Here is a 17,579-nt window from a genome sequence, read left to right as displayed (position 1 = left end):
GACAAGCAAGTCAATCTGGAAGCATACACATATTCCACTTACCACATTTCCCATTGGGTTTTACTTCCAAATATATACTACCTGGGGTCAATGCGGGATAAATTGTCTCTAGATCTTTTTGCAAATGTCAGATAGTCATAATTTACCAAACTCGCTTCATTATTACTATATCCATATTTGTCCAATCTCCGATCATAACATCTAATTTAAAGAATTTAACTCAATTTTAAGATTTTTGGCATACAGTCCGGAGAGTCCAGGGGTAATCGCCCCTCTATGTAATACCATTCTTACCCCTATTACCCACCTCACAAAATCATTTAAAGCAGACCTCCCATGATCAAGAAAGAAAGTTGTCAACACTTAGATAAATCCCCATCTGTTACCGAGATAACAGCATATGTATACTCCATATGACCCATGGTCCCCAATAAGTTACATAGTATATACCCACAGTCATTAAGAGTATATAGGAACAATTATACATATATAGTGGGACTGGCAGTGCCGTAACTAGACATTTTAGTGCTGTGTGCAAGAAACGGCCTCGCCCCCCCCCCCCCCCCCTCTGTGCAAAACAGGGGCAGACCTCTTTTTTACACATTATGGCAGACAGTCCCCCTTTTTACACATTACGGCAGCCAGTCCCCCTTTTTACACATTACGGCAGCCAGTCCCCCTTTTTACACATTACGGCAGACAGCGTCCCCATTTTACACATTACGGCAGACAGCATCCCCTTTTTACACATTACGGTAGAGAGCATCCCCTTATTACACATTATGGCAGACAGCGTCCATTTTACACATTACGGCAGCCAGTCCCCCTTTTTACACATTACGGCAGACAGCGTCCCCTTTTTACACATTACAGCAGACAGCGTCCCCTTATTACACATTACGGCACACAGCGTCCCCCTTTTTACGCATTACGCCAGACAGCGTCCCCTTTTTACACAATACGGCAGACAGCGTCCACTTTTTAAACATTATGGCAGACAGCGTCCCCTTATTACACATTACGGCACACAGCGTCCCCCTTTTTACACATTACGGCAGACAGCGTCCCCTTATTACACATTACGGCACACAGCGTCCCCCTTTTTACACACTACGCCAGACAGCGTCCCCTTTTTACACAATACGGCAGACAGCGTCCACTTTTTACACATTATGGCAGACAGCGTCCCCTTATTACACATTACGGCAGACAGCGTCCCCATATTACACATTACGGCACACAGCGTCCCCATATTACACATTACGGCACACAGCGTCCCCCTTTTTACACATTACGGCAGACAGCGTCCCCTTTTTACACATTATGGTAGACAGCATCCCCTTATTACACATTACGGCAGACAGCGTCCCCCTTTTTACACGTTACGACAGATTGCGTCCCCATATTACCCATTACGGCAGATTGCTTCTCCTTATTACACATTACGGCAGACAACGTCCCCTTATTACACATTATGGCAGACAACGTCCCCTTATTACACATTACGGCAGACTGCGTCCCCATATTACACATTACGGCAGACTGCGTCGCCTTTTTACACATTACGGCAGACAGCGTCTCCTGTTTTAAACATTACGGCAGACAGCGTCCTCTTATTACACATTACGGTAGACAGCGTCCCCTGTTTTACACATTACGGCAGACAGCGTCCACTTTTTACACATTACGGCAGACAGCGCCCCCTTATTACACATTACGGCAGACAGCGTCCACTTTTTACACATTACGGCAGACAGCGTCCACTTTTTACACATTACGGCAGACAGCGTGCCCTTATTACACATTACAGTAGACGGTGTTCCCTGTTTTACACATTGCGGCAGACAGCGTCTTCTTATTACACATTACGGCAGACAGCGTGCCCTTATTACACATTACGGTAGACAGCGCCCCCCTTTTTACACATTACGTCAGACAGCGTGCCCTTATTACACATTATGGTAGACAGCGTCCCGTTTTATACATTACGGCAGACAGCGTCCCCTTATTACACATTATGGCAGACAGTCCCTACACACACACACACACACACACACACGCACACACACACACACAGCCTGTCACCTCCAGTCACACCACACACACACACACACACACACACACACACACAGCCTGTCACCTCCAGTCACACCACACAAACACACACACACACACACACACACACACACAAACATCCTTCCCCCCTCCCCTCCCCTCCCGCCAACTTTACCTCCAGGAGAGCTGTAGCAGAGACGGACGCAGAGTGAAAGACCAAACAGCAAAGTCAGGGGGCGTGGCCTAATCACGGACCCGTAGCCACGCCCCCTTTCAGCACCGATAGGCAGGCCGCGACGAGGAGGCGCAGGACGGAACGGACATATGGCAATCACTTCCAGCATCCTGATCCGCCGCTGCAGGTACAGTGCTTCTGCAGACAAGCACTGAGCAGCGCGGACCTGCAGGTGTTGCCGGCGGTCCTGCGCCCTCAGTGCACATGCGCTGTGTGCCAGGCACCGCTGGCACACACCTAGTTACGGCACTGGGGACTGCCAGCTTATATCTGGATCTTAGGAAGATCGATTATCTTTAATTGCACAAGCTAATGTGGAGATGTGCACTGCAGGGTGAAGGGGATCTGTGTCCCCTGCAGAGCGCAAGGGTGGACAGCGATGGGGCAGCTTGTCTGTCCCCATCGCTGGGTGTACAGCAGCGGCGGGTGTCTGGTGCAGGGATCAGACGTTTCCCTGCACCAGGCTGTCGGCGGTGGCGGGTAGCGGCGCGGCGCTTTAAACTTGCCGCCATTCTGGCCGCCAATCAAAAGCGCCGCCCGCGGCTTTTCAAATCCGGCGCCGTCCGCAAGCCAATCGCGGCTCGCCGGCCAATCAGAAGCGGGCGCGGCGAGCCAATCGGCGCTCGCCGCGTCACAGGCCCCGCCCCCGGCGTCTGATGCCGGGCGGGAGCCGAAGAGAGAAGAAGCCGCGGCGAAGATCGGAGTGGCGCCAGGAGGAGGAAGACGTCGCGGAAGAAGCTCCGGTGGCCGCGGAAGAGGCCAGAAGACTCCAGGCTCCGGAAAGAAGATGTCCAGTGGCGGCTGGACACGGAGAAGAGAAGGCGGCGCCGCTGGCCAGGACGGGCCAGCAGCAGAAGAGCTCATCCAGGCCGAGAAGCGCTTCACCGCAGGTAGGCCCTTCTAAGGTGCCCCCTCCTCTCCTCCCTAGCCCACCGGGTGTCCGGGCATTAGGCCCGTGGGCACAGTCAGGCCTTTCCGGCCTGTGGGCATTTAGTCGGGCCCTCCTGGCCCGTGGGGGCATTTAGTCGGGCCCTCCTGGCCCGTGGGGGCATTTAGTCGGGCCCTCCTGGCCCGTGGACACGTGTAGTCGGGGCCCCCCTCCGGCCCGTGGCCCTGATAGGCGGGCATTAGGCCCGAGGGCACATAGTGGGCACTAGGCCCGTAAGGATAGTCAGGCCACCGGCCTGTGGCACCAGTTAGGCGGGTATTAAGCCCGAGGGGCATATCAGGCAATAGGCCTGTGGGGCATTAGAGGGCATTAGGCCCTAGTGTATGTTGGCCAATTAGGTTAATGTAAGGTGACGCTGGGTACTAGGCTCAGGTCACCTAACAAGCGCGAATAGGGGGCTCTAGGACCGATAAATAAGCGGTTCCCCCGAAGGTGAATAGAGGTAGCACTGGGCACTAGGCCCAGTCCACCCCAAGGTGTTTAGGCAGGCAGGCCCGCTCGGCCTGAGCCCCTGGAAAGAGAGTACGGGAGGTGGGTGAGCTGTGCGCCCCCCCACTACCTGGTGTTCTGATTCAGGTACAGCACCGTGGTAGTTGCTTGTGCTGTGGATTGTGATTGGATATGTTGTTACCGTGCAGGGCAAAGTGTGAGCTTGTTAGGTCTGTGTTTAGTTTTGTTGCATCACACCCACAGAGCTAGTTTGAGGGCTCTGCCGTTGTAGTTAGTATAGGGGTGTGACACTAGGTTAGAGTTAGGTCCTGCACGGCTGTTTGCTCGTCTGTTTGCCTCCTTACAGGGACCTGTAAGAGAAGAAGACGTTCGCAGTGCGGAACTGACGGTGAGTAGCATCTGTGTATGTTTGTCCCTTTGTCTGTCCCCGAGCGCCGGAATAGGGGTTTGCTCACGGACGTGAGAACCCCTTCATCACACTACGCGCGAGAGTGCGAGTGTGTGACTTCTGGGTGGCTGAGGCTTTGTGCCAGTGATGACCTTTCACCCAACCGGTGAAGGTCGCCGTCACCCCTGGGGTATCCCCTTTTCCAGTGGAAGAAGGGTTGATACCCCCCTTAAGGTAGACTATTTTCTCCACAGCTCGTTCATCTGTCAGCTCCGAGAGGGAATCGCCGTGTCCGGATCCGACTGAAGATTTCCAGGTCCGTTGAAGGCTCTGGTACCTGAAGGTGAGAGAGAGCGGCGCCTGGTGAGTACCGAAACTACACCTGCACGGCAGCAGGCACCACCACACGCACCGCCGCCCTTTTACACTAACTCCTAAAAACTCACCTTGGGGGATTTAATTGTCCGCAAAAACGCGGTAGTTTACTGCGAGTAAACTTTTAACATTTATTGCACGAAAATTAGTTTTTTCCCCAGTGTGCACGCTCCCATTTTTCAACCTAGACAATTGCAAATGTACAATAAAGGGTTTTGCAAGATAATTATTGCTGGCAAAATCAGAAGAAAGTATAGGTGAAAATGGGGAAATCTGCCTGTATCCCACAAAAAAGCCAAACTAATAAAGGATAACAGTAAAGAAGTTTATTGGTGATCATAATAAAAGTCTTTTTCACCCTAAAAATGACAGGTAATTATTGGCTAATTAAAAGTCTAAGTGCCTAATTTGTCATTAAGGGGAGTGCCCCAGGGGTTCTAAACCAAATCCTGACATTTTTACCTTAAAATAGGGATTTTCCACAACTTTTCATCTGCTCAGGAGGTGGTGAAAGGAAATTTGCGTTAAACCTATTGAGAATTATCGGAAGTAATATTTCGTGGACAATTAAATAGCAGCTTTTCGCGACTCATGATAAAAGCCCAATTATTAAAGCAAAAACAGCTTTTCATGGACAATTGACTTCCCCCTTACCATCTTATAATGTAAACTGGCTGCTTTAATGTAAAAGATTAACAAATAGACTGAAACTCCATATATCCAAATTAAAAATAGTTAAACATTGGACTACAATGATAAATATAATTTTTATGTTGCATCTAAGGAATGAATCTCTAGTCTTATGTATGGTACAGGTTGAGTATCCCATATCCAAATATTCCGAAATACGGAATATTCCGAAATACGGACTTTTTTGAGTGAGAGTGAGATAGTGAAACCTTTGTTTTTTGATGGCTCAATGTACACAAACTTTGTTTAATACACAAAGTTATTAAAAATATTGTATTAAATGACCTTCAGGCTGTGTGTATAAGGTGTATATGAAACATAAATGAATTGTGTGAATATACACACACTTTGTTTAATGCACAAAGTTATAAAAAATATTGGCTAAAATGACCTTCAGGCTGTGTGTATAAGGTGTATATGTAACATAAATGCATTCTGTGCTTAGATTTAGGTCCTATTGCCATGATATCTCATTATGGTATGCAATTATTCCAAAATACGGAAAAATCCGATATCCAAAATACCTCTGGTCCCAAGCATTTTGGATAAGGGAGACTCAACCTGTACTATGAAAACGTTATCATACAGCAGCTCAACTCTTTAAGGAATTAGATACGCCATGTTATGTCTTGCTTATTTTTAGCTGTTGTTCTTTCTTTTACTTAAGGGTTTCTTTCATTCTATTAAATGTCTAACAATACTGTGTAATGAGAGTACAACCCCCCATTTCTTATCAAACTAAAAACTCCTGATCAGAAGTACAATTATGCCAGGTGGGATATGGTTTCCGTTTTATTGCGTGTATACATTTATATTCTGTGATCATGGTCTGTATTCCGCTGCTATAAATGAACAGAATTACAAAAGTAAATAAAAACATACTGAAAATATAATTGAAGAATATAATTCAAGAATAAAAAGTATATAAATCTATAGATGTGTAACTTGAAAGAGTGGGCCAGTGCCACAGCTTTCAGTGGGACCATAGGGATATGGAATATTCAGTTTAAAAATGCATTTTTTTGCAGGGAAGGGGGGGGGGGGGAATCACCTCCTCTATACCTAAGATTTACTTGTGGAAGGGTCTAGAATTATGATGTGCAAGGAAATGTTTCATCATTGAGTGATTCTCTATCTAGATTTTAATATTTATAGCATATTGCTAGACCCCCACTTTAAAATGACGCTCAGTCTTCCCCACGCAGTTAAGGCCACATGGACACCCTAAAGCACAAGCAGATGTGCTTACACAGTGCTGAAAAGATTTCGGATCATGACTGAACACAGTTATGGAATCTATAAACGTCTTGTTTGTTATGTTAGCACAATTACAGATACTGCACACATTATATTTCATCTGTGGAAGCGTAATCCCGGCAGCAGAATGCCAGCGGGGAGGGAAAGGGGGCGGTGAGCGCAACAAGTCCCTTGCATGCTCGATGCGCTTGCCACGCTGCGGGATCGGCGTCGACCGCTTCCCAGTCTATGGGTGTCGTGGACAATAATGGGAATAGTCCCTGCTAGTCGTCATCTGTCACGTAACTACGTTCCGGTCATGTAACTACGTCCCGGTAAGAATAGGCGCTAACTATATATCAATATGTGCTGCTGAATTGCCAAAGGCTATTGCGTATTCTCACACAACTGTGACAGCACCGCATAGTCTGATGTGCTCAAAGTCCACCGGGTAGCTAGTCAGATATCGTTGGTCTCAGATCCAATAGTTAGGATTGGGTAGACAGGATTGCAGTATACCACAGGCTCTCAATAATTACTATAGGCAATAGCGGCTTCCACGGTTACAAGAAGAGCCGCCACCATCTAGGATTCAGATAAGGATGAAGCTGCTCAGCTTAAGGTGTTGTCCTCCATACTGAAAGTGCTCAAGGTCAGATAAATAACAAGGCGCCAAGTAGGCTCTTATGTTAGGGGTAGAAATCACGGCAAATACTCTCCCCCAGGAAAGATGTTATAATAAATTAATGTTGTCTGTTATGGGACAAGGGTGACCTATATTATATATAGAAGGTTATAAAGATGCTACAGAACCTGTCAGCCTTGAGTACGGACAGGAGAAGAGAATACTGGATAATGCCATATTATGGAAACACAAAACGCATACACATCAGAGGGCTATTGTTGTTACAGGCAAACACAGCTGTGAAATCCATTTACTGCACTGGATTTTCATGGTCAATACAACTCCTTAACTGGCAGTTTTGGATGGTGCTTTGTTCTGATGCGGCTGTATAATTGTTTTCTGACGCTGCTAACAATGGCTGAGCTTCAAAGTGCTGTGTCTTCCTCTACATTGTCCAAACAACAGACCTCTATTCACAGCCTCCCCTTTCAGACCTCTCTTTGATTAGGTTTTTGCTGCCCGCCTATTTCCTATGTGAGGTGCTGTTGGGTGTCAGCTCCGTCCCTGAGTGTTTGTCAGTTCATGGAAACAATTCGCTGAACTGCTATGTGAGTTGAAAGAATCAGAAAGCTTTGTCTACACTGGGACGGGTGCCCAGGAAAACACAGCACCAGAATAGAACAGCCTGTAATGGGTTCATGCTTTCTATGATATGACACTCTAGAACTGCTCTGTTACTGTAATACTTTCCTCTAAAGTACTTGATCAGCATTGCAATCTGACTACACTAATAGTACAGTGTCTTACATGGTCCAGTTCCTTTTCACTTTTAATTTTTTTTAATGCTAAACATGTCTTGCTTTTACTACTGTTCTGTGACCCCCAAGACTTGCTCATCAAGGGCCTGTTCTCAGTCCGACAGATCCTGAGATTATCAGCAGACCACACATGTGCTGAAGAAAGCAATCGCAGACTGCGCACGCACCGCACCATGCATCCGCACATTGACAGATGACACGAGAATGGACAGTTCCCTCTGTGTGCGGCTACTTCTTTCCATTCGTGAAATGGGCATTACTAGGTGGCAACTGGGCAGTTATCATAGGGATGCACAAAACAGATGCCCCTCATGGGAATGTCGTGCATAGCCCAATGTCTGTGCTTGCTTGGGGGGTGCCAGTGGGAGGTTGGGCATCTGTTTTAGACAGATCTTTTGCACACAGCATGGGGTGGGTGTAAGTTCCAATACTAATGCTGATCACTGTGGCCTCAGGTGTAAAAACAGTGGTCGGAGCATCCATACGTATGAAGACAGACAGATACTAGAATTAGCATGAGGTAGTAAATATGGCTGCCGTGGATTTCCACACTTGTGTCCAACTCAGAATCAGGCCCCAAGTGAGCACAGCAAAATGTATGATAGTGCTAGTTATGCCCCCGCCCACTTGTGCTCACTGAGGTGGGCGGGGCTTGATTACACGATTTGCATCACCATGGCAATCCCTACCCATTCCAAGAGAATTTCTCGTTTTCCTGGGAGTCTGACAAACATGCTGAGGGACTGAATGAATGAAGGAACAAGATGAGACATTGACTGAAATTAGGATAGACTTTGAAATCCTTTTTTACTTTTCAACAAGTACGTTTTCAAATGTAACTGAGCACCGTGCTATACTCTAAGAGGGCAGACGGGTATTTTCCGAAAACTAAATGTTCTGTGTATCCGCACAGCTTGCAGTTAGCAGATGTCCCTTAATGCATTCAATTTATGAAGAGAGTGAAACATCTAAAACCAGAAATCTCCTTCATCAATGAAATCCATAATCCGATTTGTCCATATGAGCTGCTCCTTAAGATAACATGGGCCAAAGAGATTCCACAATACTAGCCTGTCACAGTTCCTAATTGGTCAGAGATTTAAACATCTGGGTTACAGCTACAGGTAAAATCCATCTGATACATGAGAATCCCTGTTTCTAGAGAAAGCACTGCTACTGCAGCTCACAAAGCCAAGAATGGGATTTTCAGGAAAAATTATTTTAGAACCGTAACCAACAATCTTTCTGAAAACATAAAGCATTCAGGTGTAATCATAATGTAGATATAAGAAAGTGGTGTCTTGTAACAGTGCACAGTATTATACCAAACATTGTATTTCAATATCAAAGAGAGTGAGTTGCTGAGCCTCTAGGAGACTATTGCAGTATTCTAAAGAATAGCATTCCAGACTATAAGATGAATGCACGAGCCTTACATCCAGTTACTTATTTAATACGTACACCTCGCTCCACTGTTAGACCCATCCATATCAATAGGAGTATTACCATCAGATGCAATGGCGTTTTTGTGGGTCCTTTGGCAGATATCTTCTCCCACAATCCCCGGCGCACGTAGCGGATGGTGGTCCCCGCGATTTGAAACTCTCCAGGAAGCTCAATTTTCCAGTCGCTGTTAATGGATTTCTTTATGGAATCTTTCAGAGCTGAAAGAGTTAAGCGCAAGATATACATCAGTTGTTTGCTGGACCCGTCCCTGCTATATGTCATAGTAGGGCACCTGTCGTTTATCTAGGCTTTAAAGGAAATATATTTAATGGTGTAAAGTGATGACAAAGCCCTGCAATCCTTTCCCTGCGCAGGCGCCTATTTCTCTGTAATCCCCTCTCCCAGTACACTCTCTCCAATCCCCACATTCCCTGTTCTCATTGTGTAGTTTTTCCATCACTCTTTCCACCAAGTTCTCTGCTTTTCCTGCTACCTAAAGCCCATGTGCTCCCGTTCAGCATCCAAGAGCTGAAATGGCTACAAGCATCAAATTACTTTCTTATAGCCCTACTTTATTCCCTAGCAAACATTCTATGTGCTTTGGCGTTTGCAGACAGAGAAGTCTATGAGAGGACTGCTGCTGGTGCCAGCACACATTTTGTCGTGGGATGTTATAATGAGTTTTTTCTTGTCCCTCAAATATCTAAAAAAGCCTTTACAGTATGAATGTGAGGCCACTCTCCATGTGTCCTGTGCTCACACTCTGCAGAGTCTAAACATAAGATGCTGGATACCCAACGTGAACTTGACTTGTACAGATCTGGACGGACTGCTTACAGAAATTACTTTTCCATGTAAAAAAAGGGGATACTATAACATAAGGGGAGGGTATCATTTTATGGGAGACTAACATAACCGGGGGCTATACTATAAGGGCTAAATATAAATGGATTTTTGCACAGAGCAACCACACCCACCCACTAACCCCAAGTAGACATTAGGAAATATATTACCCGATATACTGTATCGTTCCGACACAGATCTGAATGATATATCGTACACATCGCATAATATGTATGGCCGATTGTGTGCTCCCGCAGGTCATTTCCTGGGTCGTCCCGTCGAACGTGCTGCCTGCCCAATGGGAATGACGCCATGCAGCTACATGCGGTGGGTACCAATACATACATGGCACCACATAATGCAGTGTGTACAGTGGCGCGATATATCGTACCATCAGTTGTGCCGATGACTGGGACATGCATCGTCCTCGTGTGTACCTGGCCTTAGTTTGACATAAGGGACCTGATTCAGATGTACAAATTGTACTTTTTACATTTACACTTTCAGAGAAGACAAAAGAAAAGAAGACAATGAAGACTAAAAAGAAAGAACCTTCATATTTAGGATTACCATAAAGTTTAAAACAGGGGATTGGGCGAGTCTCTTTAAATGAAATAACTTTTACTATGGTGTGGGTGTGTTTTCTTTGTTTTGTTTTTTTAGTATTTTACAATTTGGCTGTACAGGTCCCAGTGGGCACTAGATGCCCAGTCTTGCTGGCTCTTGTTACACAGATGGCAGTATGCTGGCTCTTGTAGTTCTACAAGTGGCAGTAAGCTGGCATTTGCAGTTCTACAAGCAGTTAAAGGCTGCCCAACAACCAGAATCTAAAAGAATTGCGATGGACACCAGTGCTGTCAGTACAAGGCTACTTTTCCTAGAAGGGAAGCTGCTGCGCTCGCCACAGGTTCTGTTCCCACTCTATGGGTGTCGTCGACACCCACAAGTGGGAATAGCCCTGCTGTGGCGGTATTCTGGCTGCCGTCAATGCCTGCTGTCGTGATTCTGGCGTCGGTATCTTGTACGCCGGGATCCCGACAGCCGGCAAATTAAACGTATACCCTTAAACCAACAGCCCTGGCCACTAAGCCTTGCTTTCGTGTGGGTGCCAGGCTGTTTTGCCTCACTGCGGCACTGCACTAAAGCCTCTCTTGTGGCTTATGGTGAGCATAATGGATGAGGTGGCTGATTTTTACAAAATACCACACAAACTACAGCATGTCCTCATGCTGTCAACATTATTACCCAAATGTCTCCTAATCTCTGCCGTGGACTTCAATAGACCTTGCCCCCCCCCTTCCTATTTACTACATCCCTAGAAACTTCTTTCCATGCATAATCCCTTATAGTTATTTTTGTGCCACTTTAAGATCTACATAGAACCCTTTCCGTAATCATCAAAAAACGTATCTATCACGTTCTGTCATTTCTATATTCACTTCCAAACTGTCATGTCACAGCAGTGACAAGGGGCGCGATTTATCAAGGCCTGGAGAGAAATAAAGGGACCTTTGTACACAGGAGTCTGGCCCAGATGCATCATTGCTTGGAAAGTGATAAAATGGAGAGTGAAAAAGTACCAGCCAATCAGCTCCTAACTTCCATGTTACAGGCTGTGTTTGAAAAATGGCAGTTAGGAGCTGATTGGCTGGTACTTTTTCACTTTACATTTGATCACTTTCCAAGCGATGATGCATATAGCCCTCTATTTCCTTGGATGGAGATAACGTGGATGGATATAAAGTACCAGCCAATCAGCTCCTAACTGTAATTTTTCAAATACAGCCTGTAGCAAGGCAGTTAGTAGCTGATTGGCTGGTACTTTATCTCCATCTACTTTATCTCTCTCCAAGGGTTATGCTGAGTACACACGGGATGACTTGTGCGTGTGTGCTAAGCGATCTAGGTTAGCACAGATCACTCAGCACATAACGCTATACACCGCTATACACACAGCGATGTGTGATGAGCGAACTGTGCTAACCACATGCTAGGAGATCTAAGTAGATCTCGCCTGCAAGCTTGAATGATCTGAGTCGGCGATAACAATGCACGGCTATCGCTATGGGGCATACACACGGAGCCAATTGTGTTATTTTCTAAGCAATCTAGTTAGATCGCTTAGAAAATAGTTAAAATCTGGTCCCGGACTTAGAAGCAGAAGTGTGACTTCCGCAGCTATGTTGCCCAGGGGGGTAATTCTGAGTTGCTCGCAGCAGGAACTTTGTTAGCAGTTGGGCAAAACTATGGGGGTCATTCCGAGTTGTTCGCTCATTATTTTTTTCTCGCTACAGAGCGATTAGTCGCAAACTGCGCATGCGCAATGTACGCAGTGCGCCTGCGCCAAGTAAATTAGCTCAAAAGTTTGGTATTTTACTCACGGTGTAACTAAGTTTTTTCATCGTTCTGCTGATCGTAGTGTGATTGACAGGAAGTGGGTGTTTCTGGGCGGAAACTGGCCGTTTTCTGGGAGTGTGCGGAAAAACGCAGGCGTTTCAGGGAAAAACGCGGGAGTGGCTGGAGAAACGGGGGAGTGTCTGGCCGAACGCTGGGTGTGTTTATGACGTCAAACCAGGAACGAAACTGACTGAACTGATCGCAGTGTAGGAGTAAGTCTGGAGCTACTCAGAAACTGCTAAGAAATTTCTATTCGCAATTCTGCTAATCTTTCGTTCGCAATTCTGCTAAGCTAAGATACACTCCCAGAGGGCGCGGCTTAGCGTGTGCAATGCTGCTAAAAGCAGCTAGCAAGCGAACAACTCGGAATGAGGGCCTATGTGCACTGCAGGGGAGGCAGATATAACATGTGCAGAGAGTTAGATTTGGGTGTGGTGTGTTCAATCTGCAATCTAAATTGCAGTATAAAAATAAAGCAGCCAGTATTTACCCTGCACAGAAACAAAATAACCCACCCAAATCTAACTCTCTCTGCACATGTTATATCTGCCTCCCCTGCAGTGCACATGGTTTTGCCCAACTGCTAAAAAAATTCCTGCTGTGATCAACTTGGAATTACCCCCATGGTTTTGACCAACTGCTAAGAAAATTCCTGCTGCGATCAACTCAGAATTACACCCCAGGAGCGGTATTTTGCTCATACTGTATCTCTTCTTCACTTGTATTACTGTATTTTGTTCTTATGCTCTTTTTCTCTTCTTTTTCCTTTTCTGTCTTGGTTTCTCCTCCCTGCCAAATACATTTGGACCTGAGCATGTCAATCTTTTGTATTTTTCGTATAGACTTAACCTTTGAGATAATTAGCTTAAATCCTTTTCCTAAAACTCTGCAATTTCTGTCTTAAAGGTGGTTTCAGTCAATGTAAAGGGACTCAATATTCCTGAGAGAAGGTCACGGCCTTGCTGGAATTGAAGTCAGAAAAAGCAGACGTCGCCTTTTTGCAGGAAATGCATTTTAAGGAAGGTGTTGCCCCCTACTCAGGAATAGAGGGTATGTTTCAAACAATGTTGAAGGTGGCGATTATGTTTGCTAGACATATTGCTCTTTCTGACGTTGTGTACCACCCATTGATACCAGGTAGGGCTCTACTTTTGAATTGCAAGGTTTCTAATAGTGTATTCACCTTTCTTAACGTATACACCCTCAACCGGCTTTCCTTGATAAAGTGTTCAACCTGGCCCAATCTTATATAAAAGGGGTGTTGATTTTTGGTGGGGATTTAAATTGGGCCTTAGACCCTCACCTAGACTCCTCTAATCCCTCACCCCGGTATTCTGATAAACTTCACCGTAGGGTAAGGAAACTTTTTCATACTTTTCAGCTTATTGATGTATGGCATATGCAACACCCCTCCACCCGGGACTACACTTTCTACTCCCACCCTCACAATACTTACACCTGACTTGATTATCTGTTTATTTCACATAGATTTTTGCAACTAGCCGAAGCCTCTACCATAGGCGATATTTCCTGGATGGACCACGCCCCCACCTCGTTGAAATTGTGCTTGTCATCGTCATGCTCGGATTCGTACACGTGGAGACTGAACGATTTGTTCCTTCAGGATCCGTACTGTCGCAGCAAATTAGGGAGGCAATTATTGACTATATTAATATTAATATAGTCAATAGGTATCTAAGGTTACGGTTTGGGAGGCGCTTACATGAGAAAACAGTGTTTGGCTGCTAGAGAGGCCCTAATTAAAAAAATTCAAGCTCCTGTGCTCTTTCATAAATCTATCTTTTCAGATGAGGTTCTCCAATCCCTTTTAAAGGCTAGGCGGGAACTTAATTCTAGTCGCTATTTCCTTTGGGGAAATAAACCTGGGAGATTATTGGTAAAGGCACTGCGTGTTCAACGAGCAGCAGCGTTTATAGCTTGAGTTAGATCACACACAGGGGCCACTTGCAACACTCCAGGGGAGATAGTGGCGGCCTTTCAGCTTTTTTGCTCTCAGCTATATAATTATTTTTTTTTTTTCCAATAAATGTTTATTGTTTTATAACAGAATAACAGAAGATGGGAGACAGCAAACACCATTCGATTAGAGTTACAGGGAATCACAAACCCATGGTTACGAGCGATGATAGATAAACCCATTTACTACGGCCATTATTTTAAACTCGATATCTAAATAGATGTAACAAATGTCCAATCAAATCAGACATTGTTGGTATTAAGCTGTCTAAAACAAAGCGTTTCACAACATGTGAATATACAAAGAGAAAAGGAGACAAAAAAAAAAGCAGAATACAAGAAAGAGAGAATCAGAGGAGGGGAGGGGAGGGTAAGGGCAATGTGTACCTTTCAATGTCCGCTCGGACCTAAGAACGAAAGTGTCATCTCCTAGCTCTAGTTAAGAATAAGGCAGTTTAAAAATCGGAAATAAGAAATAAAGGTCCCTGTGAAGGGCTCGGGGTCAAGTTACGAGTGTTGGGAATGCTTGTGAGGACTTGAATTCCAACCAAGGGGACCAAATAGACGTGAATCTCCGATGCCCATCCGGTGTCATCCTCAATTCCTCCATAGACATATACCAGTCTATTCTGGTGACCCAGTCCCTCACAGTGGGCGGTTCAGTGGATCGCCAGCGAACCGGAATAACCGTTTTTGCGGCGCTATTAGGAAACTTTAGTAAAGAGTTTTTGTAAACCGATAGGGGCCACGTTATGAAATTGAGAAGCCAGAAAGCAGGCTCAGAGGGAACCTCCGAACCAACAATCAATTTCGAGATTGCGATAACATTGTCCCAGAAGGGACGAAGTTTACTACAGTCCCACCAGATGTGCATCGGGGATCCCATATCATTGTTACATCTCCAGCATGTATCTGGTACTTCAGGGAACATTTTAGCCAATGTTAGGGGGCACCTGTACCACCGGGATAAGACTATGAATTGCGTTTCGAGGACTGAATAACTAGATGAACTTGCAAAGGTGGTATGGAAGCTCTTTACCCAGTCCTCCTCTGACAACTCAATCTGTAAGTCATGGCTCCCTCAGCTATATAATTTACATGACTCTAATGGATTATAGACTCCTGATTCCCGGAAGGCCTCTATTAGAGCGTATTTTAGAGAAGTGAATTTCCCTTCCCTGAAAGAGGAAGAGGTAGAGACGCTTGGGGCTCCCTTTACTTCCATAGACCTTGAAGAAGTGGTTAAATCTACCCCTAATGGTAAAAGCCCTGGCCCTGATGGCTTCTCCATAGCATATTATAAGATGTTTGGAGAGTTCCTGTCACCTCTTATGCTTGGAGTATTCAACCAGGTATCTGACCAGACTCCTTTCTCCCTTCAATCACTACTCGAACACATCTCGGTTATTCCCAAAGAGGGCAAGGACCTGGCCTAGTGTTCCAGCTACAGACCCATCTCCCTGTTGAACATCGATAGCTTTTCGCTAAACTGATGGCAAATTGTTTGAAAGTATTTCTCCCTAACTTAATTCACACTGATCAAGTGGGGTTTGTCCCTGGTCGTGAGGCCAGGGACAACACCACCAAGGTTCTGGACTTGATCCATTGTGCCTCAAATTGTGACTCTCCCTCCATTCTACTTTGAACTGATGCAGAAAAGACATTCGACAGGGTAGATTGGGATTTTTTATTAGGAGTCTGGAACATCTGGGCCTGGGACGGGTAGGCTTTCAAAGAATTCGGGCTTTGTACTGTAGGCCTTTGGCTCGTGTTCGTATTAATGGTGAGCTCTCTAGCCCGATTCATATTGCGAATGGCACTCGTCAGGGTTGTCCTTTGTCTCCGTTGATATTTGTTCTGTGCATGGAGGCCCTGGCATGGGCCATTCGACAAAATCCTAATATTACGAGGCAGACTGTCGGGGATAGAGAATCCAAACTTGCCCTTTTTGCGGATGATATCTTAGCTGTGATATCTAACCTTCTGACTTCTGTCCCTAGCCTCCTTATTGAATTTAAAAGTTTTGGAGCGCTCTCAAACTTTAAGGTTAATCTAGCCAAATCAGTGGCTATGAACTTGACATTGAACCAGATGGGTTTGCAAGTCCTCCAAACTATTTCCCCTTTTCTGTGACATCCCACTCAGTTGAAATATTTGGCAGTAACCTTAAATAGGGACCTTTCACAGGTCTATCACTCTAATTTCCCTCCTCTTCTTGCCAAGCTTCAGTCGGACCTTGCCAACTGGGGTGGGAAAAAAATATAATGGATAGGCAAAGTTGCTGTTGTTAAAATGAATATTTTACCTAGAATCTTGTACCTCCTTCAAAACCTTCCAATTGTTATTGCCTGCTTCTGGTTTATCGCTCTACAGCAAAAGATTAGAGATTTTATTTGGGCAGGCCGTAAACCCAGATTTAAACATGAAATTCTTTTAAGAAGGAAACATCAGGGTGGGCTTCAATTACCACATTTTCTCTCCTATTACCATTCAGCTCATATTACGAGAATTATGGAGTGGAATCGTACATTAGTTAGAAAACAATGGGTGGATATTGAATTAGCCTAGCTCCCTTTACTACACTCAGAATTGCCGTGGCTTACTAAAATTCCCTCTGTTTCACATCCACTCGCTGGGCCAACTTTTGCATGTTGGCGTTGCTTGCACTCCCAACCTCTCCTCTCACCGTCTCCGTCTCCACATGTGCCACTATTTAGGAATCCAGAGTTTCTGCCAGGTAATATGTCCTCTTCTTTCCGGCTATGGCGGGAAAGTGGAATACTGAGAGCCGCTCAACTAATGGATTCTTCGGGTATTTTAGGTCTCGTTGTTGTGCAAACCAATTGGGACCTGCCTAACGGGGAAATTTGGAGATACCTCCAAGTTAAACATTTTCTCACGAGTTTCCGTTCCCCTGTAGATTGTACACGGACAACTACGCAGTTTGAAAATATGCCTCCCTCTGACCTATCCGCGTCACTCTCTATCTGCAATTTATAAACTATTGATTGATCAGACTTTCTCTTCTCCACCTAAATTTATTAGAGACTGGGAAAGGGATCTTTAGGGATTGGTGACGAGGATTGGGAAGAGAT

At 45.3% G+C, this 17,579-nt stretch overlaps 1 protein-coding gene across 4 annotated transcripts in view; it reads right to left on the bottom strand.

The window, feature by feature from the left end:
- ADAMTS17 (ADAM metallopeptidase with thrombospondin type 1 motif 17) overlaps nt 1-17,579 on the bottom strand; it is a 547,181-nt gene that overhangs the window by 77,254 nt on the left and 452,348 nt on the right. For all 4 annotated transcript variants that reach the window (XM_063925679.1, XM_063925677.1, XM_063925678.1 and 1 more), the window contains one exon: nt 9,328-9,485. In XM_063925679.1, the coding sequence (XP_063781749.1) occupies nt 9,328-9,485 (158 nt within the window). The remainder of the gene's footprint in view (nt 1-9,327; nt 9,486-17,579) is intronic.

This window comes from Pseudophryne corroboree, chromosome 6, assembly GCF_028390025.1.
Source record: "Pseudophryne corroboree isolate aPseCor3 chromosome 6, aPseCor3.hap2, whole genome shotgun sequence".
NCBI lineage: Eukaryota > Metazoa > Chordata > Amphibia > Anura > Myobatrachidae > Pseudophryne > Pseudophryne corroboree.
Note: the sequence above shows the minus strand (reverse complement) of the source record. Positions and strands in the feature narration are given on the sequence as shown.